The sequence below is a fragment of the Morus notabilis genome, unplaced genomic scaffold (genome assembly GCF_000414095.1).
Source record: "Morus notabilis unplaced genomic scaffold, ASM41409v2 Scaffold139, whole genome shotgun sequence".
Taxonomy (NCBI): Eukaryota; Viridiplantae; Streptophyta; class Magnoliopsida; order Rosales; family Moraceae; genus Morus; species Morus notabilis.
In genome coordinates, this window is record NW_010361068.1 from 768,666 (window position 1) to 795,813 (window position 27,148).

A 27,148-nucleotide genomic window follows, 5' to 3' on the forward strand; every position below is an offset into this window, starting at 1 on the left:
ATAAGATTTTGAGTATAACTATCATGATATCACAAGTTCATAATAAAATTTAAAATATGAAATGAAAAATATATGTATTTTTTAGTTTTTTACGAGTTTCGTATCGTGTTCGAGTTAGGCGGGTCCAACCCGAATTGACCCGTGTTTTTCGTGTCAATTTCAGGTCGACCCGATTCTGACCCGAACATCTTTTTTCTCAACCCTAATTCGCAAAATTCGTGTCGTTTTCGAATCGTGTTGTGACCCATATTACCAGCCCTACCCGTGACCGGTCTAGACCCATCTTAATACAATGTTAGGCATATTTATTTAATTATTTATTTTTCGGCATTTTCACGTAATTAATTAGCACAATATTTTATCATATTTTTTACAGTTATTACAATATGCACTATATAATGACCGTTGGTGATTACTATGACTAATACAATAATCTAAAGAGGGAAAAAAATAATAGAAAATTTCAAACAATTTTTTTTTTTAATAACATAGTCATAACTACACCTTAAGTGTTGAGTTGGAATTCCCTATCTCCAAATTCAGAAATAAAAAAGAAAAAGAAAAAAAAAATTTAACTCTAAAAAAACTCAAAAAAATAAATAGAAAAATAACCCTTAAATTTTTTTTTTTTGTTATTAGCACCATTAGTCCCTAATCTCTTTAATAGGTGACAATTTGATCTCTTTTATTAATTTTGGTGAAAAAGTCCTTAAACTCTACAAATGTTGACAATTAAGCCATTTCCGTCTACTTTCTGGACCATCACATTCCCTTTTTTCCTATGAAAAGACAAAAAATACCTCTGACCTCACCCAAAAAAGAAAAAAAAAAAACCCCTCAGGTGGCGTTTGGTTGGGAGGAATCAACATGAGAATAGAATGCCTAGACGCACAATCGCCCATTGCCCAGCATATTGAGAATAGATCTAAACATACCCACATAAAGAATCTTCAAGAAAATGCATCAAAGGCTCTTTCTTTTGAACAAGCTGAAATATTACTAACTTTTTTCCATCAAAAATAGAAAAATCTTCTTCCCTATAAAGTAGAGAAAAACTTCAAAGCTCATTCTGATACACTTTTTTATCAAGCTTTTTAGAGTTGAAAATTCATAATCCTTAAACTTCAAATTTCAATAATGGAATTTACTCAAGTTTATGCAGAATTCTTATTGCTGATTATTTAAATAATCAACTCATATAGCTTGCTTGCTTGTTGATCAAGAGGCAACAAAACACGAATCTCAATTAAGGAACCCATTGATAACTCTATTCTTATTGCTCAGACCCACGATCACCTCCACCCCTCTCCCTCTCCTCCGCTTAGCTAGTCGTCGCTGGCAAAGATCAATTTTTGTTCCCCCGCCGCCGTTGCCCTCTCAAACCCACGATCATCCGCTGCCCAAACCCACGCTCGCACAGCGCCGCCGTTACCTGCCGTCCTCACCTCCAATGCCGTCGTCTTCTCTGAAGCCCTCCTCGTTCACAGCACCATCATCGCCCCCGCGCCGTCCTCGAATGTCAATTTCCTCCCCCGATCAAATCTGCTTGCCTCCGCTTAGCTAGTCGTCGCCGGCAAAGATCAAAATTTTTTTTTCTATTGATATATAGTTAATGAACGTTTTGAGATGAGTATTTAACTAATTCTGTGTTTCTTTAAGTTTTTGAGACCCGTAACATTTCTTTCAATTAAACTATAAACTAAAAATTACTTTACCAAGATGCCCTTCTAAATTGGAGCACACGTTGTGCACTTGACGGGTTCCGTCAAAAACTTAACATAAGTAGAAGGAAATGGCTTAATTGCCAACATTTGTAGAGTTTAAGGACCTTTTTGTCAAAATTTAAAAAAAAAAAGATGGACCAAAATATCACCTTAAAGAGGTTAGGGACCAATGGTTCAAATTATCTTTTTTTTTATTGAACCCTTCAATTTTTGTTGAGAAAGCAAAAATAAGTTTAGGTCTTGTTCATTTCACCGATTCGAGTTTTCAGTTTTAAATTTTTACAGTAAAAAGCTGTTAAAAAATATCACATCTAACTTTTTCTGTTACAGTAAAAAACTCTCAAAATATGTCACATCTCATCTCGAATTAAAAACTCGAATCTGTGAAGTAAACTAGGCATCGGTGTATCATGTATGCCGTTATCCAGCCACTCACGTGCCTATCTCGTGAAGGATCTCTACAACTCATTGTACTATTGTGTATTATCTATCCACTTTCTTTGAATGAAACGTACACATGATGTATGGCACAAAACTACCAAAAAAAAAAAAAAAACCAAGGTAACCAATCACAAAACCAAACTCCAATCTTTCCCCAACTTGGAAACCCACCATATATGAGAAGCTATTATATCCAATTTTTCTTTTAGTCAAGTATGGCAGTTTCATCACTCTCTTTGAGCTGGGTCTCCACTACCATTTATAGCAAGGTATGAATTTTGTGCATACTGACAAGTCAAATACACATTCTCTCAGAACTTACTAATTAATCTATGCAAACTTTGTGATGTGTTCTAGTTGAATTTGCCTCATTACAATGACTTATCAAGAGCTGCTATTTCTCCACTACATTCGTGTAACAGAATCACATGTTCAGGAGAGAAAGCCTCCAATGGAGAAGGTAAGAAAGAAACAATCTCTGGTTTCTCTCACAAATTCTCCGCATATGAGTAGTTATCTAGCTTAAATTAGAGACACCCACATCAAATTTATTTGAATTTGGCTTTAGAAATCAGGAGTTAATATTTACGCTAGAAATAGGTTTTCTGTCAAATTCGACTTCAGATTCGAATTTTCCAAGTGGACCTTTTTTATGCATGGCGACCTAGTTTTTCATTACAGATTATACAATATGCCTATCTGGAGATATCCAGATATTGTTTGCTCTTCAAAATTGTGCTTTGATAATAGGAGAAGGCTTATTATGAGTTAGACTGTTATCCATTTATTTCCCGTTTTGTCCTCTTTTGATAGACGTACTTTAGCCCTGAATTATTGGGAGCTTTTCTTATAGTCTTTAGCGTTTTGTCCCATAATTTTGATTGAATTAGTGAACTAGCAAGTTATCAAATGACCTGTTTAATTCTAGTAAATTATCCTGTAAATGGAATAAAATGTTGCTTAGTGCCCACGAATCGATCGATGATAGTAAAATTTATAAGAAAACATCATCAAGTGGACATGATATGTTCCAATTATCATTCAAAATTTCAGTCTCTTCCTTTAAACGAGCTCACCATAATGTGTACGAAGGTATTTCCATTTAAATTTTAACTTCTCATCGATTTACTAGGATAGTAATTTGTGAAAATCAAAAGTTTAAAGATACCTTGACCATAGTGAAAAGCTCTACTAATTACAGATGTGCCAAATACTCGTATATATCTTCTAGCTAGATTGACGTGCTACTTACTAATATGTAACAGTGGATTTAATAAATGTAAATTAGATGGTTTATTCAAACTAACTAAAGTTTTCTATGTTTCTTGTATGTTCATGACCTTGGTGCAATTTAGGCCATTGCAGGAGGATAACACTACTACTAGGAGTAGGTGCACTAACTGGAAATCTTCTCCGTGCAAGTTCCCTCTTTGCCGAAGGTATATACATCTTGTTGATGGGATAACAATTGACGATGGTTCTGTTTATGTCACAGATAAGATAGCTTCATAGTTGTTTTATGGATAAAAAATCCTCATTTTGCCTCGACTAATTTTCACCATTGGGCAGAGATACCGGAAAACTATCGATCTTTTGTCGACACCGAAGATGGGTATTCATATTACTACCCGGCAGATTGGAGGGTAAAACAATTACTTAATATGAATGATTAAGTCAAGATTTAGCTGTTAAACAAGAAACAACTATCTTAATCATAATAACCTGTATTCTTTTCTCCATTGTTTAGGACTTTGACTTCAGGGCACATGATTCTGCTTTTAAGGATAGATATCTACAGCTGCAAAATGTTAGGGTCAGATTCATTCCAACAGATAAGAAGGATATCCATGATTTGGGTCCAATGGAAGAGGTAGGAAGTCATTCATATTACTTTGGAGAATACATTAAAATTGTATCAGATTGAGAAAAGTACAATAATTTAACAGAACTTGATAAAAGATTGACAGTTTAGAACTGTGCTCTACTAGTAGGGTATTTTTTTTTTTTTTGAAGAAATTTGGGAGAAAAATTATTCTATTTTTCTTATTTCTTAATTTTCCATAGTGAATGTACAGAGATTAAATAGAAAAGAAGGGGGAATCACAATTCGATATCACCCTTGATTCTAGGCCTAGAAATCAGCAAAAATAAACTAATATTTACAAATAAGGAAATACAAACAATCAGCTAACTGATTGACAATCTGTTTTGCTAATTGAGACGTTTAATTTCATATTTCCACACTCTCCCTCAAGCTGGTGAGTAGATATCAATCATTCCCAGCTTGGAAGTCAAATTCTCAAAAGTGACTCATGATAGAGCCTTTGTGAGAATGTCTGCGGTTTGCAGATTCGTGGGAGTATAAATCATCTTGATTACTCCTTCAATTTTCTCCTTGATGAAGTGCCTGTCGATTTCCACGTGTTTTGTCCTGTCATGATGAACAGGATTCTTTGCAATGTTTATCGCGGCCTGATTATCACAAAACATCTTCATGGAGCCTTCACTGGGATTCTTTAGTTCTTCTAGGAGTCTTTTTAGCCACATTCCTTCGCTAATACCATTGGCCATTGCTTTGAATTCAGCTTCAGCACTGCTTCTAGCTACCACTGATTGTTTCTTACTCCTCCAAGTAACCAAGTTTTCTCACACATAAGTACAATAACCTGAGGTAGATCTTCGATCAGTCACGGAGCTTGCCCAATCTGCATCAGAGAAGATCTTAATGCTCTTATCATGCCCCTTTTTGAAACACAGTCCCTTTCCTGGCGTCATTTTGAGATATATGAGAATCCGGTACACTGCATGAAGATGTTTTTTAGTGGGATTATTCATGAATTGGCTAATCACACTAACTGGGAATCCAATGTCAGGTCTAGTGTGAGATAAGTAGATGAGTTTTCCCACAAGGCGTTGATAACGTCCTTTGTCAACCGGAGCACTTCCCTCTTTCATTCCAATTTTATAGTTTGAATCCATAGGAGTGTCTACTGGTTTGCACCCAAGCATCCCCGTCTCCTTTAGTAAGTCTAGGGTGTACTTTCGTTGGGAAACTGATATGCCCTTCTTTGATCTGGCTATCTCCATGCCAAGAAAATACCTTAGAGCTCCAAGATCCTTGATTTCAAACTCCTTTGCAAGGATTGATTTTAACCAGACCATTTCTTCCTCATTATCACCTGTAAGGATGATGTCATCCACATAAACTATAAGAATAGTGATCTTCCCGCTTGGTGAGTGCTTGAAAATAGCGTGTGATCGGACTGTCCTTGTGAAAATTCATGTTTCTTGACTGCCCTTGTGAATCTGTCAAACCAAGCTCTAGGTGATTGTTTAAGGCCATATAGGGACTTCTTCAGCTTGCACACTTTGTCGGCGTTATTCTCTGTATCAAAGCCTGGTGGAATATCCATGTAGACTTCATCCTCTAAGTCACCATTCAAGAAAACATTTTTCACATCTAACTGATGAAGAGGCCAATCTAAGTTTGCTGCCAAAGACAGCAAGACTCGAACTGTATTCAGTTTAGCCGCTGGGGCAAACGTCTCTTGATAGTCAATTCCATATGTCTGAGTGAATCCCTTTGCTACTAACCGGGCTTTGTATCAATCAATGCTTCCATTTGCTTTATACTTAACATTAGATATCCATTTGGACCATACTGGACGCTTGCCTTCTGGAAGATCTGTCAACTCCCAAGTACAATTTTTTTCTAGGGCATGGATTTCTTCATCAATAGCTTTCTTCCATTCTGGTTGGGTAATTGCTTCTTGTATGCTATTTGGAATGTCAACTTTTGATAGATTGGTGGTGAAGACTTGGTGGCTAGGAGATAATCTATCATAAGATACAAAAGAGGAAATAGGGTGACGTGTGCATGTTCTCACACCTTTCCTATTAGCAATAGGGACATCAAGATCATTACTCAACAATGAATCAGAATGATTATCAGTGTTACTTGAAGGATTGATTTCTAAACTTGGACTCAGATCGGGTTCCTGGCTTTGCTTAGGAAGAATTGGATGCTCTATCCCCTTTTTAGTCTTCAACCTTCTTGAGTACACTTGTCTGCAATCTGTACCAGTTTTGTGGATCAGAAGAGTGTCTGTGATGGAAGGATTTTCAAGTTGAGTTGTTTGAGGAGTGAGCTGTATTGTTTGTAGAGGTTCGGTTGACTCTATTTGTGGAGTTTCGGTTGACTCTATTTGTAGAGGTTCAGTGAATGTCGGATGATCTAGGTCAAACCAAAACTTATATTCTTCTTGAGGGGCATAATTCTCCCCCTGAATATGAGTTTTAGGTAGAATGGTTGGTCTTCAATGAAAGAAACATCCATAGAATTGTAGATCCTCTTGGTGATTGGAGAGTAACACTTGTATCCTTTTTTATTTGATGAGTATCCAAGGAATAAACATTTAACAGCTTTGGGATCAAATTTGCTTCTCAGATGGGAGGGAATACGGACAAACACTGAGCATCCGAACACTTTGAGAGGAAGAGAATAGATCAACCGAGTTGAAGGATAGGCTTGAGAGAGAGTTTGACATGGAGTTTTGAATTTCAGTACCCGAGATGGCATTATGTTGATGAGATATGCTGTTGTAAGTACTGCATCTCCCCAGAAATGTTTTGGAACATTGGAGGTAAACATGAGAGCACGAGCAACTTCAAGAAGATGTCGGTTTTTCCGTTCAGCTATGCCATTTTGTTGAGGGGTAGTTATGCAAGAACTCTGATGCACTATTCCTTTTTCCAGTAAGTATTCCCCAAGAATGGTATTGAAATAATCTTTTACATTGTCTGTTCTAAAGATTTGAACATTGGCTTGAAATTGGTTTTGGATCATGGAATGGAAGTTTTTAAAGATAGGACCTGCCTTTGATTTTTCCTTCATGAGAAATATCCATGTTGTTCTTGTATGATCATCAATAAAGGAGACAAACCACCTTTTCCCTGAGATATTAGTGATGCGAGAAGGACCCCAAATGTCACTGTGGATCATATGGAAAGGATGGGATGCTTTGTAATCATGAGCAGGGAAGGAGTTTCTCACATGTTTTGATAATTGACAAATTTCACATTGAAACAAACTTGGATTTTTATTTCTGAATAATGAAGGAAACAACTTTGACAAATACACAAAGCTAGGATGACCTAATCTATAGTGCCATGACATGATTGCACTATTGTTATTATTGGACTCAGACACTGAAAAAAGATCCCTAATGGATTGACCCACTTTGGCTGGAACAGATACGCATCGAGCATGTTTCTCAAGAATAATTTCAACTTTGAAGAGGTAGAGCCCCGCACAATCCTCAGCATTGCCAATCGTCTTCCCCGAGTCCAAATCCTGAAATTGACAGTGAAAAGGGTAAAATTTAGTAACACAGTTATGATCTTTTGTGAGTTTATTGATGGACAGCAAGTTGCATGTCAGAGTGGGTACTAAAAGGACAGATTTTAGAATAAGATCTTGTGAGATTATTATGGACCCAATACCAGTCACAGAGGATAAGGATCCATCTGCAATGCGAACTTTGTAGTTCTCAGAACAAGGATGATAAGATTGAAATAATGAAGGATCACCCGTCATATGATTGGAGGCGCCTGAGTCGATTATCTACATGTTGGGTTTCTCTGTTTTGACACTCAAGGCATTTGAGAATTTACCTTTTTGGGCTATGGACCCAGTTCCAATGACTGGAGTGGAACCACTAGGTTGCATTTGGTTGAACATCTTTTGAAGAAGGTCGATTTGTTCTTTACTGAATAGAGAGACTTCTAAGTTGGAGGGCTCATCTGTAGTTACAGCAAATCCCCGTTTTTCTCTAGGTTTCTAGTCAGCCGGTTTGCCATGTATCTTCCAGCATGTGTCTTTGGTGTGACCAAGTTTTCTGCAATGGTCGCACCAAGGTCTAGCCTCTTTTCCTTTGTTGTCGAGGCTTGGCGGATTGGCACTGTGAGAGACAAGAGCAGAACCTTCTGTTGTTGTTGGCAGATTGGCTTGGTTCCGTAGCATCACTTTCTTCCTGCTTTCCTCTCTTCGGACCTCAGAAAATGCCTCACGGATAGTTGGAAGAGGCTTGGTACTCATGATTCGACCCTTGACTTCATCAAGATTCTTATTGAGGCCAAGTAAGAACTTGAATATTCGTTTCTTTTCGATTACCTTCTTGTACTTGATGCTATCTCCAAGACTGTCCTATTCCAATTCTTCAAGGATGTCTAGTTGCTGCCAATAACGTGTTAGGGTGTTGAAATATTGAGTGACAGATAGGTCTTCCTGTCTCAAATCATGAAGAATGCTCTCTATATCAAAGATTTCTGCCGTATTGTCATTGTTGGAGTAGGTTTCTTTCACTGCATCCCAAATCTCTTTGGCTGTTCCATAAAACATGAAATTTTCACCAATTTCATTAGTCTGAGCCAAGACATTACCATATTGTTTTTTGTCTTCCAGATTTTGAATTTGGGATCATCCTTCTTTGGTTGTGACGTTGCACCAGTTACATAATCATCTTTACCTTTCCCACAAATGAACATCATAACAGATTGAGTCCATTGGAGATAATTATTGCCGTTGAGTTTGTGCCTAGTGATAGGAAGAAGTGTACCCTCATGCCCTCCTTGAGTAACAACTGGTTGGTCAGAAGATGCTCCGGAAGTAGAGTCCTTATTTCCAGCCATACCGTATTTTGTCATTTTGTTTTTTTTTTTTTTAATGTTCTCTGCCTTTGTTGAAGAGAAACAACAGAACTACAATAGACAGTTTGATGAGAAAAAACGACGGAATGACAATATATGGGCAGCTTGATGAGGAACACTATTAATGAAACAACAAACGACAAAGTTTTGAAGATGTTCTATGGAGAACTACAATGAAGGGCCCAGAACGACGATGAAGAATTCTCAGAGAGATAGTCGACGGTAGTTGCTGGGTCGTCCACGATATTTCCTACGGGGATCGTCGAAGATGGTGATTGACGATTGACGGCTTCGATAAGAGAAATCAGAGGTGCCGTCGATGAAGCTGGCTTCAATCGGAGATGGGTTACGACAGATCAGAGACTGAGAGAGAGACTGACGACGTCGACTAAGAGGAAGGCTGACAGCGTCGGTGATGGCCAGAGGAGATTCGCGACGCCTATCGGAGTTGATTTCCCGTCGGAGGTGGCAAAAATGAAGCCATAGGAGATCGACGGGGAGCGAAATTGATTAGTTTTTCAGAGGGCGCTCTGATACCATGAAGAAATTTGGGAGATAAATTATTCTATTTTTCTTATTTCTTAATTTTCCATAGTGAATGTACAGAGATTAAATAGAAAAGAAGGGGAAATCACAATCCGATATCACCCTTGATTCTAGGCCTAGGAATCAGCAAAAATAAACAAATATTTACAAATAAAGAAATACAAACAATCAGCTAACTAATTGACAATCTGTTTTGCTAATTGAGACGTTTAATTTCATATTTCCACATTTTTCATATTATAATTTTTTGTCCTTCCAAATAAGTCTCAACAACAGATCCGTGACCAGCTTTTGTGTTGGATCAAGCAGGTTGTTCCAGATTTGGTAAAATATAAATTAGCTGCACCCAATCAAGTAGTTACCATTTTTGACATGCAAGAGGTATCAACTATTTGCACCAATTAAATTGGATATCTCTCATTCGAATCTGCAAAATATTTCAGTAACTCCCGGTTACGATTTGCATGCAGAAAAACATTGACGGGAAGAACTACTACACCGTTGAATTCCAACTTACATCCCCAAACTTCGCCGTCACTTCCTTTGCAACTGTCGCGATTGCAAACGGTTAGTATACTGTCTTACGAAGAACATTATATCACTATAGCCAACGAAGTTGTCAATTCCACTCGATGCATATGAAGGAAACTTTATTTGCAAACAAAGTTCAAACTAGAGAAGACAGGAAAGCAATATGAATGAGCAGAATGTAATTGAATATTGCATTTGTGTGAAAACCACCATAGTTGAAAAAGACTCTTTAACTTTGGCGTATAACCATTTCCACAGGAAGATACTACACGCAAATAGTTGTGGCAAATGAAAGACGCTGGAGAAGAGTCCGCAATAAGCTGAAAGTGGTGGCAGACTCTTTCAGGGTGTTGGATATCTAATGAGCTTCTTGCCGGATATCAGTAGTGGATGGTGATTTGTTTTTGTCCTGTTGATTGATTGTTGAAATGCATATTTGGTGTATATATCTTATAAAAAACTTAATTACTACTTCCTACACGTGGGATTTTTTTTCCTCAAGGCTTTAATGTTCTCTCACCAATCCTACATTTTCTTTTGTTGGGTCATGACATGAGATGGGACACCATAATGATGCGTATCACGTGGATAAAATCATTTTTGTGACATAAATCATACCAAGACCTTCCTTTTCAATGGATGGCAGAAACAAATCTGATTGCAAGCGGTAAATTCACACCCTTACCTTTAATATTGAGATCGAGAGCTCAAATCCCTTAACCCCAATTTTTTTTCCCAATAAAAAAAAAAGAGAAAAAAAACAGTTAAAAACTCGTGGGGTTCAAATTGTGTAGAACCTTATCTTGCTTAATACGATGTAACGAGATAAAATAAAGCATACATGATATGGTTAACCAGTTATAAAGCAGTAAATACAAACTTCACGCATGACCTTGAAATAAAAAAAAAGGGCATATAGGTTTATTACAAGGCGCCAAAAAAAATCTTTAAGATTAACTTATGTATGGTATGGTGGGACGTATTTCAACTCATGGGGATCAAATATGCAAAAATGATAGCATTAAATCTTGTATATATTTACAAAAGTTACAACGGCTTTTCTGTTCCTCCTAATTTTAAACGGTTTTCACAAAGGGAAGAAAATCTTACACAAGAATTAAATTCATCCAAACTGCTGGGGGAGCAAAGTCAAACGTTCATTAGAAACACACCTCACTAGAAGAACTATAATTAATTAATTCCACCTCATTTTCTGGTTGAAAAATAAATCAATATACCATGGAGACTAAGCACAACCGCACCCGAAAGATGCCCGTCTCCTAAAGAATAAGCATCCAGCCCTGAGTGTAGAGCCTCAAAGCGAACCAAACTCCAAAACCCTACTTTCTAAACCCTACATTTTGAACACTAAAAGCTACCGTTGCCGCCTTTGCATTCTGCCCACTCACCCTGCCATTATAAACATTGTTACAAGTGTCACCAACCTCATTCTCCTCTGCCCACTCTGGAAAGTCCCACCAACTGAAATTCCAGAACAAAGCCGCCAGGTTGAGGTATTTCCAGCATTTCAAAATTAGAGAATGAGAACCCAGATGAATCAAACAGTGTCCAAAGATCACAATCTCATCTTATACAAGTCGATGCTGACGCAAACCCTTCCCAAAGTGAGGTTGCATCAACTGAACATATAGACCATTCTTCGCCACCAAAGAATCATGAGTTCCTTCCTCCACAATTCGCCCGCCATTAAGAACTACGATGTTGTCAACATGCCTCATCATTGCAGCTCTATGAGCTATCAAAATGGTGGTTTTGTTCCCCATGATCAACGTATCAAGAGCCTCCTGCACCACACGGCTTGACTCAGATTCAATTGATGAGCTTGCTTCATCCAACAATAAGATTGGTGCATTCTTCAGCACAACACGAGCAATAGCAATTCTCTGCTTCTGTCCAGGAGTCAGGTCTACACCCCTCATCCCAACATGTGTGTCATAACCATGAGGCAAGCTGCTAATAAAATGGTGGGCGTTCGCAATTCTCGCAGCCTCTTTCATCTCGGCTTCACTTGCATTATGCCTCGCGTATATGATATTTTCCCTTATGGTTGTTGAGAAGATTATGGGCTCCTGCTGGACAAGACCAAGGTGATTTCTCAACCATCGCAAATTATATTGCTTCAAATCTCGCCCATCAAGTAACACCTGACCTGCAACAGGATCATAAAATCTCTCGATCAAGGAAATTATAGTGCTCTTTCCAGATCCGGAAACACCAACCACGGCTACAGTTTGTCCTCCATTGACTTTTAGACTAAAATTACTGAGTACCAACACTTCTGGGCGAGTTGGATAACAAAAATCAACATTTTTCAACTCGATGCTTCCATAGACATTAGGTGGCTTCATTGCTGAATTATCATCTGGGTCAATCTTAGGCACTCGATCAATGATTTCAAACACCGAAAGGAGAGACTTACGGCGTTTAAGTATGTATGGAGCCAATCCAAAAGGCTCCACCAGAGCAAATGTTGCAAATGAGAAAACCATATATTCCTTGAGAGCAGTCGACAGCTCCATGTACCCATGCTTTACGGAGTAGGCAGTATACCAGAGGAGAAGGGCATTGCTAGCAAAAAGAAGAAACTGTGAAACACCAAATAAAAAGCCAATGGCCATTCCTTTGAGGAAACTCTGCGTAAATATTTTCTTTAGCTGTAGTCTGTAGAGCTCCATCACCTTGTTACCAGCACAGAACGCTACAACAGTGTATATATTTCTAACCGCATCCTCAAGAACCAAAGATGCCTTCCTATGCATCTCCTGGATGCCCCGTGAAAATCCAGCAAGCCATAATTTCTGCCATGTTGACAATGAAGATGTTAACAAATTGGAGAAGAAATGACAAAGCTAGTGTATCATGCTTCATATATAAACAAAAAAATACAAATAAATCATGCAAGTGAAATTCAAGTCGCCACATAATTCTTAATATCTAGAGAATTCAACATATTATCGTGGCAGTTTTATCAAAACCAGGAGAACGAATGGAATTTGTTTTACTGATTAAAGAAATTAATAGAAGTTTACATTAATTCGTTTTGAAAACAAAAAAAACAAAAAAAACAAAAAAAACAAAAAAAACAAAAAAAACAAAAAAAAAACAAAAAACAAAATGAAAACAAAAAAACAAAAAACAAAAACAAAACAAAAGAAAGATAATGGGGCCAAACAAACAAGACCAAACAGCAAGAAGTATAACCTTACTTTATATACTAAACAACAAAATTAACGAAGTAGAAGGGTAGGTGGAAGTACTATCTAAAGAAACATAAAGGGAATTCAAAATTTTCTATGATCCTACATTAAATCAAGACTAATTATCAAAGAAATTTGTAATGCAAAAACCAGAATGCATTTAGTTGCTATAGGGAGACACTGAAACGAATTCACGTTAAGCTCCTTAAAGTTAATTACATCAAATAAGTTGGCCCTCATCCACAACATGAGAACCATAAGAATTGCCGTTGTGCAAAACTAACCAATACACAGGCAACCACCCCATTGATAAAAGGTCAAAGAACCTCAATTTATAAAGGAGGGGGGGAGGACCAAAGGATCCAGTTGATTCATATGGCATGGACACAAATAAAAATGAATATATATGTGTTGATCCATCGTAGATTAACCACCAAAAAAAAAAGGACAACAAACTTCTCAGAAAATAAGGTCATATGACAAAAACCTGTGCGATAGCAGAGATGGTGAGAAATGGTAGAGTTGCCAAAGCCACTAGTGCATATCGCCATTGTAGCAGCATCCCAATAAGAAGAGCCACAATAACAGCAGCACTATCCTGTATGAATATGGAGAGCCGGTTACTAAAAGCAGCTCGCACAAATGTAGCGTCATTTGCCAGGCGCATGGATAAGGTATCAGCACTATTATCCTCTTCATCAAACCACCCAACTTCATTGCGAAGCATTGCTGTCACATAACAGAAACAGATAATGTAAAGTTCCAAGAAGTAACCTTGAGAATATTGCAAAGAAAATAAAGAAAGAGTCGTGCACCTGAGAACATCATTCTCCTAACTCGTTCGGTCATTTTCTCCCCCATGATACCAAAGTAGAAATGCTGCAAAAAGTTGGCAACAACTGTAACAATACCCATGCAAGCGATGATCAAACACCATTTGTCTACTTCCTTCCTTAAGTGATGGGCTTCATCAACTCTATAGTATGCTGTCACAATCAATGCAATGACATAAGCAAGAAGAGGATTGAAAGAACCAAAGATGGCAGCACCAATGCTTCCCAATACAGCATAAAGCCATTCCGCAAAACTAAGCTCTGCAAGCCTCCAAAATGATGGGGCCTCCTTCCGGGTGTCCTTTGCTTCATTCACTTTTGTTGGAATATCATCCGAATGACTATGTGGTCGGCTAAAAGTCTGTGAATGGGACCGTTCATTCTTGGGGTCAGATGTCAAAAGAGGTGAAACAGGCGATTCAGGATCCGAGCCATTTGATGTTTGCCGATGTGCAGCATGGACATCAATTTTGGGTAATTCTGGTAGTCTCATTTCAAAACTATCCTGCCTTATTATCGTCGGTTCCTTATCGACTCCATCCAACGTCTGCCCATTTTCCATTATTTTCTCTGCTGGTGGACTCCGAACTTTTGGTGATTCCTGTGAGTTAAAGGTGCCATCTGTTGGCCGAAATATTCCAGGAACCCTCTGTAGTGAGGGTGATTTGACCATTTTCGGAGATGATGGTTCTTGAAAGCTGTGACTTGCTGAAGAATCTTTTTCAATTTGGAAGGCTGCAGTCTCCTTGTAATTTCTCACTGGCATCCTGCACGAGAAGCGTAGTCCATAATGATGTTCTTGATGTCAAGAAAAACAAAACTTTCCTCTCAACTAATAAGATGCACTCGGCAATACATAACCTAAATACTCGACATAATCTTTGCCACGTGAAATAAAAACCCTCAACAAGCTTGGAAAAAGCTTAGTTTTCTCTTACCTCCGAGGAAGTTTAGCAGCTTCTTCACATTTCAGCAGCTCAGCATATAGACCATCAAGGTTCAACAACTCATCATGTGTACCCATTTCAACAAGTTGACCCTCCTCCATTACAGCTATGTAATCAGCATTCCTTATAAGACTAAGCCGTCGAGCAATTATTATAGTTGAGCGACCCAACATTAGGAGATCCAGAGCCTCTTGGACAGTTCTTTCAGCTTCAAAATCAAGTCCGCCAGTAACCTCATCAAGTAGAAGAATTGATGGATTTAAAAGTACTGCTCTAGCAATTGAAAGTTTTATCTTTTGCTCTTCTGTCAGAGGCAAACCAGCTCTCCCCACCTGAAATGAATAACAATAACAAAGAAAATCTTAAAAAGAAAATTAAAAAAAAAAAACAAAACAAAACAAAACAAAACAAATGCAAAAAGACACAAGGAAAATGTGTTTGTGTGTGTGTGTGTGTGTTATCAAGAAAAACAAAAGTAATAACATTTATCTTGTCTTAAAAGATTTACCTGAGTCTCGTATCCTTTCTCAAGGGAGCTAATAAATGTATGCGCATGTGCTATTTTAGCAGCCTCTTCAATTTGATCAAATGTAGCATCCCGCCCATAAGCAATATTATCTCTTATACTCAAACTCAGTAAGGCAGGTTCCTGTGTGACTAATCCTATCTGGCTTCTAAGCCATTCCAATTTCAAGTTTTTTATATTTTCTCCATCCAAAAGAACTTCCCCTGCAGCAAGAGATGGAGACCCCGTTAAAATGAGTGAGCACTGAGCAGAAAGTTATGACTAAGAACCTTGAAAAATATGGCACAAATACCCTCTAGAGCAAGAAGACAAGGATATCATACCTAATGTAGGATCATAAAACCGTTCCATGAGAGGAATAATACTGCTCTTTCCAGATCCATTTCTGCCAACAAGTGCAACCGCTTTCTTAGCAGGGACAGTGAGGTAGAAACCACTCAAAATAGGGATCTCAGGACGGGAAAGATAGCTGAAATATACATTCCGGAACTCAATATTTCCTTGAACAGATGGAAGAGTCGTTCCCTCTTGATTAACTGTAGAGGACGAGCGGCTTATCATCTCAAAAAGTCTATAAGCAGCAATTCGCCCTTGATCAAATGAATAGAAGTTTGTTGCTGCTTGATTCAGCCCACTATAGAGATGCAAGAAATCATGCATAAGGAAAATTGCAGAAACTATATTAGTGCATATCTGAAGAAAATAGAACATTGGGAAAAATAGAAGAAGCTTACAGGCCGCTCAAAATTACAGCAAACAGGGCTGTTACAATTTCACCACCATGAGCTTTTCCATGCACAACAAGGATCCTTCCAACCCACAGTTGTAAGGCACATGAACAAATTGCAAGCCCATATGTAAATCCAAGTCCAAGTCCTTGAACAAGACTGATCAATATACCATATCTCAGGGTTGCTTGTAGTGATGTTGCGTAAGAGTACTTGGCCAATGTTTCATTTGTAAATGCATACAATGTCCTAATATACGAGACAGCCTGCATAATCAATGGATTCACGTTTCATCAGCATTGGATTTCACTGCTTTGCAAGAAACATAGCAACTGTTATAAATTCAAATCCTTTAAATACTCTTGAACCACCAATGTGCCATGTTATAACGAAAAAAAACTTTAAATCAGATGCCTTACCACTGAACATTTCACTACTCTTATTGTCAAGCTCTAATAATTAAAAAGGAGCGTACTTTTTTTATTATTGAAGGTAGAGCATTTTGGTCAGCTAAAAAATCAGTTTTTGCTAAATAGATGAAAACCTTTGATATAAAAACACAAACCTGTTCAGCTATGCTAGCTGCTTCAGCATATGCATCTTGAATATTCTCAGCTAGCCTATGGAGAAATATATTTGATATTCCTCCAGCTGCGACAATAAACGGACCTGTGGCTAATGTTATAAGGGCAATCTGCCAACAGTTAACAAATCCAATAACAAGACCAGTGAAAAATGTAGCCATGTTGTGAACATAATTTCCAACCTGTATTATCAGAGGACAAAGGAAAAAAATTAAACGAGTCACATTAATCAATAGTTTGTAGAGGAAAGCTGTCAAATTTCAAAACAATAAAAAAAGGTATAGCCTAATCAATTAATATTAACATACTTTTTCACTCAAAGCAGATTGAATAAGCAGCACGTCACTCAATACTTGGCTCACAATATCTCCGTTGTTCCCATAAGTATCAAAAAAGCTCATATCCTGGTTTAATAATACTTGCACATATTTTGACCTGATGACAGCAGTCTGACGTTCCCCAGTCAAAATCCAGCAAGAGACCTCTATAACGCAAAAGAAGTTTTCATGTAAGTGCGGAATAAGTACAGTCTATGGTACACTGGCAGAGATGCAGTAACAATTGTTGTTTTTGAAATATTTAACCTTACCAATCCAACCGGCACAGAAAACAGCTGTAGCAATGTAAACAATGATTAAAGCAAGCTGCCATCAAAACAATAAGACAGTTATCAAAACAAGATTCATATCTTCAAATTACAGATCACTAGTAAAACGAAACCCTGAGGTAGTAACTGAAGACCATAGATTACAAGTAAAAATTACAGCAAAGGGGAGCACAACCACCTTTCTATTTGTAGATATATCTATTAGCCATGCTATATTCCGATTACCATTTGACAAAGATGTATTTCTTCAGAACTTCAGACCCCAAAAAACCAAACAATTCCTAAGAATCTCTTTGGAAATTTCTAGTAATGTTCTGTTTCTTAAAACAATTTCACGTCGATATTAAGGCCAAAATGGAACAGTGATTTCTTCAGTTCGCACAAGCATAAGGTGTTTACATGCTTTTCTCCGTGTCGCCAGCATTACCCTTCCTCCGCCCCGACAGAAGAATGAATTATTCCATGCCTTATAACTTATTAACTTAGAAAACATTAGGGGACATGCAATTAAAACGAAATACTAGGCCCAAGAATTACTAAACAATGGAAATAAATGATTTAATAAATGCTAATACTAGGCCTCCTACTATTCTTAGTAGCGAAGTGATCCAGCTAAAGAGTGGAAAAGAAAACAATCATCGACAGTCCCGTGAAGAGCCACAATCCAAACTTCACTGGGTAAAAATATCAACTTTAAACTTAAAAAGAGTAACCATCCCAAGTGTTCCTTAGCAACACTTGCGACATAAAGCAAATTCAACTCTCAAGGAGCGTATAACAAGAAAAACTTGAACACTTGATTGATGAGCATAATATCACCTGAATCCCACTAAAATAACACTTGCAGTTCCACACTAACCAAACTGAAAATTCTATCAAAAATGGAGAATTTAATAGAACGAAGAAGAATCTTGACAAGCATAATTTCACCTGAACCCCGTAAAATAACACTTGCAGTTCTACACTAACCAAACTGAAAACCCAATCAAAAATGGAAAATTTAATAGAACAGTACGCGGAATTACTATAGGGAAGATGATCGTCAGAGCATATAGAGCTAGAAGCGTTAACAACAACAACTAAACAACAATCCAAAATTTCATGCTTTTAGCTTACTTCAGCGAAGCTTATCGGGACGGGTCATTTTCTCGGTAACCAAACGGAACTAGAAGAAAAAGGGGAAAATAATTTTGAGAACTTAGGGTTTCGAAGAAGAAAAAAAAAAAAAAACAAAGTTTAAAGCTTACGTCGATGAACTTCTGATGCTGGTCATCGCTGTAATGAAGCGGAAGCTTGCCGTCGATCCATTGGACCTGGATAATCTTTGCGAAGTAGTGCAAGTAGACGACAAGGGCGGCGCCGTGGGCGGCGGCAGCGAGGGATCCGACGAACATGAGGAACCAATCGAGGCGGTCGGCACAGGCGAAGAGGCGGGAGAAAGGGACGGCGGCGGGCGGCGGCTCGATCTCATCGGGCTCCTCGATCTCCTCCTCCGGCTCGACCGGCTGCCCCGACGTCTCGGCGCTGGCGTCAAGGTACGGCGACGGTGACTCCGGCGGCTCGGACACCTCCGACACCGGCGTCAACGGCTGTATGTGAGGAGGGGACCATCCGAAGAGCCCCCTCGAGATCATCATCTTCGACGAGAGAGACGAATCGCCCAGAAAATCGCAGAAATTTCACAGAAATCAAATTCTTATCCCCAGCTGAAAAACCCTAAAATCCTGTTTTCTTCCTCCCTCTAAATTGAGCGGGATCTGCCTGCTGCTAAATTTAGAGGCAGAAGACAGAAGATGGGACCAAAAATGAAATGAAAGGAGGAAAGAGCAAAAAATAAAATTAAAAATGAAAATAAAAACTTTCTTTGCTTATTACTTGTTCATGGTCCGTTGTTCTGTGCTTTTTACTTGTTCTTTCTTTTTTCTCTCTTTTGTTTTTTTTTTTTTTTTTTCCCTTCTCCAAGTAAAAGGCACAGAGAAAAAGGGTCGTCGCAGGTGGGTGGGACTGGGTCAAAGAAGGCGGAGAGAGAAAGATAGGAGATAGAGAGAGAAGGATTGACTCACCTCCAGTGACACGTAAACAAAATAAAGAACTAATTAAGCCCGTTTATTTTACCGATTTAAATTTTATTACAGTAAAAAACTCTCAGAAATAATTACATTTAATATTTTTATTATAGTAAAAAACTCTAATATAAAGTCACATCTCAACTTGAATTAAAAACTCGAATAAGCGAACTAAACGAGCTCTAAAAAATAAATAAGGTCATGTTCATTTCATTGATTCAAGTTTAAAATTTTTAGTTTTGTTGCAGTAAAAAGTTCTCAGAAACAATCACATCTAACTTTTTTATTACAGTAAAAAACTCTCACATAAAATCACATTTCAACTCGAATCAGTAAATTAAACAGACCCTAAATACATGATTTCTTAAACAAATAATAATTTCTTACCTCTGTTTATTATTTTGTTGAAAACTTACTTCCTATGTTTTTTTAGAAATTGTGTTAATATGAGAAAAAAAAACTTAGGTCTCATTCATTTCATCAATTCAAGTTTAAAATTCAAACAGTCACGTCTAATTTTTCTACTATAGTAAAAAGCTCTCATATAAAGTCACATCTTAACTCGAATCAACAAATTAAACAGCCTTAAATCTCTTTTTTTTTTTAAATAGGCAATTGTATTCCAAATTAAAGAGATATACACTAATACTAATCTTATTACACACATATTTAATTCTAACAACAAATCAATTCTACAAGTGCAATCTAACGAAGTATAAAATGGTGAAAAATGTGCGTCTAGTTCTCATAATAAGAAAATGGAAAGACACGCTAATATTAAGCTCTTAAGTGACTCTTTTAACATCACCTTAACAATAGTTGAAAACTCCAATCAGTCAAGACCAAGGGACCAAATCTTATTTTGATCAATGACTTTAAATATTCCAAAAGCTTCCATTTTACAAAATCTTTCAAATTAGTATTTTTTGTTCAACTAAAAAAAAACACAGGGAGGTTTTACGGTGAAGCAGGCTATTTTGCTCCATCGATGAGGCAAGTGTTTTTACCATTAAGATTAATTTTTCAACCATCAGATCTACAGTAGTAGCAGTTCTATGTGGCCCGCTGTAAATTTTTAATACGAATCTGCACATTGTCAGGATCCGGTAGATTTGGAGGGTTGACGTGTCGAGAGTTGACATGCGTAAGCACAGGGTTTGTTAGAAGTGGATCTGACATGGTCGAGCTTTGATGTGGATGATGATGGCGGGACCTTCGACGAAGAAGTGGGGTCGGTTAGGCCCAAATTAAGTTGAAGGACGCATGATGAAAATGCCCTGCAAAATACATTAGAGAATTCGCAAAAACAAATAAAAGAACTCCGGAGATGAAGAATGGTAAGAGGTGCGACCAAGTAGTCGACGGAGATGGAGAAAATGATGCCAAAGGTGCCTTGATAGAGCAGTGCTCTGGAGACAAGCATGAGCTAATCCAGAAGTGAAGATGGTGACTTGAGTGGTGGATAAGGCTTGGAGGAGAGTGAGAGTGAAGTTGGTGAGGTGGACAAGGCTCTGGTGAAAAGAACTTTAAGAGCAACGCATATTGCTCTGGAAGTGAGAACAACTCTTGGAGCACTTGCTCTGACTGTGAACGGAAGTGGCCCCAAAGATAAAGAGTTGGATGTTGTTAGAAAATGTATGAAGAAACTTCGAAAAGTTTTAAGATGGTAGTAAAAATGGATCGAACAGTGTTTTAGAAAGGTTTTCAAGGCTGTCAATACTTGAGGCTTTGAAGGACTTTGAAGAGCTTGAAGAACCTCAAGTCTTTATAGCAAAAGACTAGCAATCCCGATGGAGCAAAGCTCTCTAAAACCTTTCCAGAGTTGAAGGGGAGATTAGCCGAAAAAGCAATGAAGACTTATGGGAACTTGCTCCAGGGATGAATCGACGGCACTCTGAAGGAAGCATGCATGCGCGATCCAAAGGAGCAAAGTCATCAGAAGGCTTTCCGGGGTAGAAAAAGAGCTGGCCCAAAAATGGAAAGAAATGTTCATGGTGGTTGCTCTGAAGCCCAATCGGCAGCGCTCTGATGGAGACTGCACACGCAATTCCCTTTAAAGCAAAGTGACCAGGTGACTTTCCAGATTGACAAAGAAAAGTTTCGAAAATGGAAAGACTTTGAGGCAAAGCTCTGGATTTAAAGATGGCGTGAAAAGTTCCAAGGTCTGAAATTCTCAAGAATGTTTGACCCAACTTCGTGCTTTGTTGACTTCCTCTTTCAGAGGTCTAATCACATGTCAGACCTTGTCAGAGATGGTTTATACGATATTGGCTAAGCAGCTGTCAAGTTGGCTCTGACATGAAAGTTGCTCCAACAATGACCATGCTCATGACGAAGGCTGCTCCAAAGGGTAACCGTGCTCCAAGCGAAGGTTGCTCCAATGGTGAGCTAGGTGAGAAGAAGTCTAAAGGAATGATGCCTGACACGGAAAAGGCTCTGTTAGGCACACTTGGACATGAAAAGGATGCTCCGGGAGACATGCCTACCACGGAGGGAGCCTCCATTAGGCATGTCTAGCGCAGGTAGAGCCTTCGTTGGAGTCAAAACACTGAGAATCAATCTTGACGAAGAAGAAGATGTTCTAAGGCTTGGACTTAGGAATTTTGGGCTTCCAAAAGGATGAGAGGAAGGCTTTTTAGGAATTCTCCATTACCCATTTGTATTTAATTCGATTAATTCTGAAAACTCCAAAAGCGGAATTCAAATTAGATCGAATTAAACGACAAATGGGCATACTTGATAACACATGGCCCACCAAACCACAACTCACAGAAGTTCCCTGAGAGTGGCTTGGGTCCACGAAGCGAGCCCAATAACGTCGTGTGACGTCATGGTTGGGCCTAGACCCTCGAATTGAGCTTGGTATAAAATTGGGTATCAACACACATATATGATCATTAAAAAACTAGTCAAACAGCTGAAAATACTTGCCTCACTGGTGGAGCAAAATAAATTGCTCTACCGTAAAGATTCTTTTTTCTGCATTATGACCTGAGACCATCTACAATGTAAATGTTAATGTCAATTGTATATTTAACATCAAAAAGTAGGGAGATTCTTTGATACGTGGCCAGATCTTTCTAACCGTTAGATTTACGTACTTTTTGACTTTTACGTGATTTTATGCAGATCCGACGGACATAAAACTTGACCTATCAATATGTTGATGTACTGGAGAAGGTACCACCCAAAAAGTATAATATGATATGTTATTTTTATTTTTACTCCAATGCATAATGCTATTTGAAATGCTAAATTTACTTTTTTTTTCTATAAATCATTAAGCTTTTAAAGTTGTAAAATTAAACTTTTATTTTTAAAATAATTAAAAAAAATGCAATAGTTGCAATGAGTATATAAAAAAGTAAACATTTCAATCAATAGTAATTAAATGTTAAATTTCACACATGATATACTTGATAAGAAATTTGTCACAAAATATAGCATATGATAAACTTAGCACAACAAATGCATTGAATTGGAGAGTATTTTTTAGACTTAAAAGTTAAATATGTAATTAGCACATCAATTATAGTATTGTATCGAAAATGTTCTAAAAAAACCTTACTTTTTATTAGATTTTAAAATTAAAAGGATAAATTAATATTAATTTAAGATAATTTAATAAATTATGAACTCGCTGTGGGTTTTAAAAGTCATGGATGAAATTAAGCTTTTGTGAAATATAAACGTGTCGCATTTTTTTTTTTTTTTGAAGTTTTAAAGTAAAATCCACGTTTTTTAATTAAAAAAAATACAGAAGAAGTTTTCTTTAATTATTATGTTTAAAAAGGAAAAAAAAAAAAAAAACTTTTCTTTTGATTATTGCTAATGCTATTGGCGCTTCTAGATTTATGTTATTTTTCTTTATCTTTTGGCCGTTGAGTTAGGTTAACGGTCAAACGCCGGCTATTGACGCCGACGATGATTCGTGATAATTGGCTTGTACAGGACAGCCATGAGCGACCTGGACCGGACTGGACTGACATGTGTTTTGGGCTTTTTTTTTTGTTGGTAAATGTGTTGACAGCTGTAACGGAAGTGGTTGAAATTACTTTCATGTCCTTGTTGGGGCTCTGGGTATCTGACACGTGTTTTTTCTATGCTATCCATGGGGAGGTTAGAGTTTAAAAGAATCATAGCAAAAAAATAAAATTAAATAAAATTAAATTAAATTAAAGGAAAATTTGGGGGGTTTCAGGGACATCATTGAGAGAGGGGCGGAGGGCACAAGCTTTTTAGCTGCCAGTCCATTTGCTCTGTTCCCCCAACACTTTTTTATTTCATTTTTTAAAAAATAGGTTATTTATTTATTTATTTATTTATTTTTTTTCATTTGCCTTTTATGAGCTTGCTAGGCTGCTACCATTTGTTTATTGCATTAATGTGGCCAATCTCTATTTTGTTTTTTTCTTTTTTATAAAGAGTTCTTTAAGTTTTTACTTTTTTCTTTAATAAGAGAGATTCTTTAGTTTGGTTGGTCTATAGAATTTGTTGATAACAAGTAGTGTTTGGCTCATTATGTATGCAAGTTAAAAACGGGGGGTTTTTTTTTTTGGGTTATTTTTAAGTTGGTGTTGCCTTCTTTTCCAATAAGTTTGAATGTTTGATAGTTGCAAAAATGCATCGAAAGAAATTCACTCCTGTTAGGCGAAATTGACATCGCCTTTCAACCTTAGAGAAAAGTGTTTTCTTTCTTATATTTTTGAAGTTTAAATAATCATTGAATCCCATGGTATTATATGAAAAACAAAAATTTATAATAAGACGCAGTTTTAAACTTTCAAAGTTATTATAGAATTATATCAGATTAGAAACAAAATGATAGAACTCGATAAAAATTAATAATTCAAAATTGTGCCTACTAGTCAGTGGGTTTTTTCTCTCCCTTATCGTACAAAAAATTGTCTCGTATTCTCATTCAACATCTAGCTTGATATATAGGACGTGTGAACCAATTATGAAAATATCAATATCTAAATTTTACTACAACTTGAAAAATATATATATTACTATTGACAAAGAGTAGTCGTAGATAAAACTTTCAATCAAATGCTAATTATATAATAAATATGCTTAATAAGAAGTTATTGTAATACGATTTATGTCATCGATACATTTACAAAATTATTTAGAATAATTGAAAAATATGTTATATTACTGAAAGCCTAAATACAGGTACCTTATATTTATATACATAAAAAAAATTGGTAAGAACAAATCTGTAAATAAATATACACTTGTAACCAAAATTTTGCTGGTATTTATCTAAAAATATCAACAAAATGTTAGTAAATCACACTATATTTTTCTTATCATGATTTATAATTTTTATAAAATACTGCTATTTAATGATGTTTTTTCCAATGTTTTTTGATATCCTAGACTATATTTTACGAGAAAAATAGCAATCACTCTCTTAAATCTCAGTTTTCTTTTCTTTCTTTTTTTCTTTTTGAATTTAAGGTGGAAAATTAAACTCTACACATTAAGGTAAAGTTAAGTGTTGAATTACAAATAATTAAATTATGTTTGCAACCACTTAAATATTGATATTTAGTAGTGTTAAAAACCGAATGTTTTACCAAAATTTCCATTTTTTTTTTTTTCATTTTTGGTAGGAAGTAAAAGTTAAACATTGGTTCCTTGCTTTCATGCATTGAATAGTCCAAATTACTCATGAACAAACGAAAGTGATTTCATAAAACAATATTCATAGATGCATTTCAACAATTACATGGGTGGGTATTATGTGGTATATATATTTAGCAACAAATTATTCATTACAACAGAAAAAAATCAAACTAATTTTAAAAGAAGTCTTTTTTGTCGAAAGCTACAAAACAGAAAGGGAAGAACACGTCAGCGAATGTCTATTTGATGAGTTGATATGGACCATTTCAACCCCTTTTTCTTCCTTAGTTATAAAAAGGCCTCGTTCACTTTACGGATTCGAGCTTTCAATTCAAGTTGAGATGTTACATTTTCTGAGAGCTTTTCACTGTAGCAGAAAAAGTTAGATGTGACATTTTTTGAGAGCTTTTTACTGTAGAAACCTAAAATTAAAAACTCGAATCGGTGAAATGAACGATGCCAAAATGGTTTAAATGCAAAATTTAAATATGCATCCATATGATCGTGGTGACAGCTTGGGAATCATGGGAAAAAGCTGCACTGTACCTAATTACGTAACAAGTGTTATCTAGGCATAATTACATAATAAGTTATTTTCAATTGGGAGAGTAATATTTAGATTTGCGAAATGAGTTTATATATGCTCATTCAATCAATTATTCATCAAACATTTATCATCCCACGAAAGATAATTTCTGTCACATGCATCCAGACTTATATTCAATAATTCCAATAAATATTTCATAGTATAACAACCAACATGAATATGGGAAGTCATTGGTGTATACATACGTTTAACTGAAGTAGATAATCTCATGAGGAAGTTGTTGGACATTAAATGTTTTTTTTTTTTCTTTTCATTTGTAGTTTAAAAGTTTGAAACTTTGTACTTTATGAGACTTGTACTTCATCACTTTTAGAGAAAGTAAATTATTACAATGATAATTAGGTCCGTTGAAAGTAAGTAATAGTACAAACAAGAAAATTCACAAAAATTTTACCTGAAGATAAAATTAATGAACACACGTTTTGGTCATGTAACCCTATGGAATTTGGGATGTTTATATCAACAGCAAGATAGTAGATCTCCCTTTATTTATTTTTTTTAAATATAACTTTTTATTTGTGATTTGCTAATGACCCACGCATGCATAAGTCTGTGCTAAATGGACGAGTTTTATCTTTTTATCGGTGGTTACAATTAAATATAAAAATATGATAATGTAGTGTGTTAATAATTTAATTTTATTGACTGTCATAAATTTTTTTAATCAATTATCAACCATTAGATTAATATTTTATAATTAAAGTAAATGTCATCGATAATTAAATACTGGAGTGGAGTAACTATTTATATTGATAACTATAGTCACTATTTTTTTTTTCCTTTTGATAGCTATACAAATAATCAGTTCCCTCAAAAAGTAAAAGGGATAATCACATAATTGCTCAAAGCAAAGAAACAAGAGAATAACCCATAATGCACAGGGGCGTAACACTCGTCAGTGCATGACAAAAATAATTGAAAAAAAGAAGAAAAATAGGTCATAATAATTAATAAGTCTCTGAAAAGGAAAATAAAATGTCATAGGCGTGGCTGTTGATGATTTTGCAGGTAGTTATCAAAAGGAAAAAAAAAAAAAAAAAGTGTAGCCCCCCTAAAAAAGAAGTTAAAAAATAAGGAAAATATTTAAGTCAATTGTAATTTCAATTCGCCTATTCTCATTACTCATATACCTGACCTTTAAAAATGTGCAGGTACTTTTAAAACTTGATTTTAAAACAAAATTCATATGAAGGAAATATTTCATCCTACTGTGGTTTTGAAGCAAAAAAGATGGTGACATTAAGCGAATTTAGGAGGAGAAAAAAAGAGAATTTTGGGTTGCTTGATAGAGAGAAAATTAGGAAGAAAATAAATTGTAAATATATGGTGCTATTATTTTTTTAATTCTTCCAAATTTAAAAAGAAAATATAAAAGAACATATTTGACAAAACAAATATTTTTATTTGGATATAAGGGTATAATTACAAAATATACCATATTTGACAAT

General features: G+C 36.3%; 2 protein-coding genes across 2 annotated transcripts; one reads left to right on the plus strand and one right to left on the minus strand.

The window, feature by feature from the left end:
• Nucleotides 1–2,252: 2,252 nt before the first annotated feature.
• LOC112091637 (photosynthetic NDH subunit of lumenal location 1, chloroplastic) lies at nucleotides 2,253–10,485 on the plus strand. The gene is made up of 8 exons (XM_024165788.1): nucleotides 2,253–2,434; nucleotides 2,523–2,625; nucleotides 3,521–3,604; nucleotides 3,735–3,808; nucleotides 3,913–4,035; nucleotides 9,729–9,800; nucleotides 9,890–9,986; nucleotides 10,209–10,485. The coding sequence occupies exons 1-8, from the start codon at nucleotides 2,381–2,383 to the stop codon at nucleotides 10,310–10,312; spliced, it is 711 nt and encodes a 236-aa protein (XP_024021556.1). The 5' UTR covers nucleotides 2,253–2,380; the 3' UTR covers nucleotides 10,313–10,485.
• Nucleotides 10,486–10,953: 468 nt separating this feature from the next.
• LOC21408106 (ABC transporter B family member 20) lies at nucleotides 10,954–19,345 on the minus strand. The gene is made up of 12 exons (XM_024165798.1): nucleotides 19,269–19,345; nucleotides 18,641–19,160; nucleotides 17,376–17,430; nucleotides 17,095–17,270; nucleotides 16,768–16,968; nucleotides 16,209–16,468; nucleotides 15,798–16,108; nucleotides 15,457–15,677; nucleotides 14,940–15,280; nucleotides 13,984–14,768; nucleotides 13,656–13,897; nucleotides 10,954–12,769 (listed from the first exon to the last, which is right to left on the minus strand). The coding sequence occupies exons 2-12, from the start codon at nucleotides 19,028–19,030 to the stop codon at nucleotides 11,540–11,542; spliced, it is 4,212 nt and encodes a 1,403-aa protein (XP_024021566.1). The 5' UTR covers nucleotides 19,031–19,160; nucleotides 19,269–19,345; the 3' UTR covers nucleotides 10,954–11,539.
• Nucleotides 19,346–27,148: the final 7,803 nt, after the last annotated feature.

What these genes read in the sequence shown, in the direction of transcription:
- LOC112091637 (XM_024165788.1), top strand. Translation starts at nt 2,381, where the DNA reads ATGGCAGTTTCATCACTCTCTTTGAGCTGGGTCTCCACTACCATTTAT. An exon ending in ATTTGGGTCCAATGGAAGAG is followed by an intron (nt 4,036 to 9,728) that starts GTAGGAAGTCAT and finishes TGGATCAAGCAG; the next exon opens with GTTGTTCCAGATTTGGTAAA. An exon ending in AACTGTCGCGATTGCAAACG is followed by an intron (nt 9,987 to 10,208) that starts GTTAGTATACTG and finishes CCATTTCCACAG; the next exon opens with GAAGATACTACACGCAAATA.
- LOC21408106 (XM_024165798.1), bottom strand. Translation starts at nt 19,030, where the DNA reads ATGATGATCTCGAGGGGGCTCTTCGGATGGTCCCCTCCTCACATACAG. An exon ending in AGCATCAGAAGTTCATCGAC is followed by an intron (nt 17,431 to 18,640) that starts GTAAGCTTTAAA and finishes TTTTGATGGCAG; the next exon opens with CTTGCTTTAATCATTGTTTA. An exon ending in GCTGCTAAACTTCCTCGGAG is followed by an intron (nt 14,769 to 14,939) that starts GTAAGAGAAAAC and finishes CTTCTCGTGCAG; the next exon opens with GATGCCAGTGAGAAATTACA.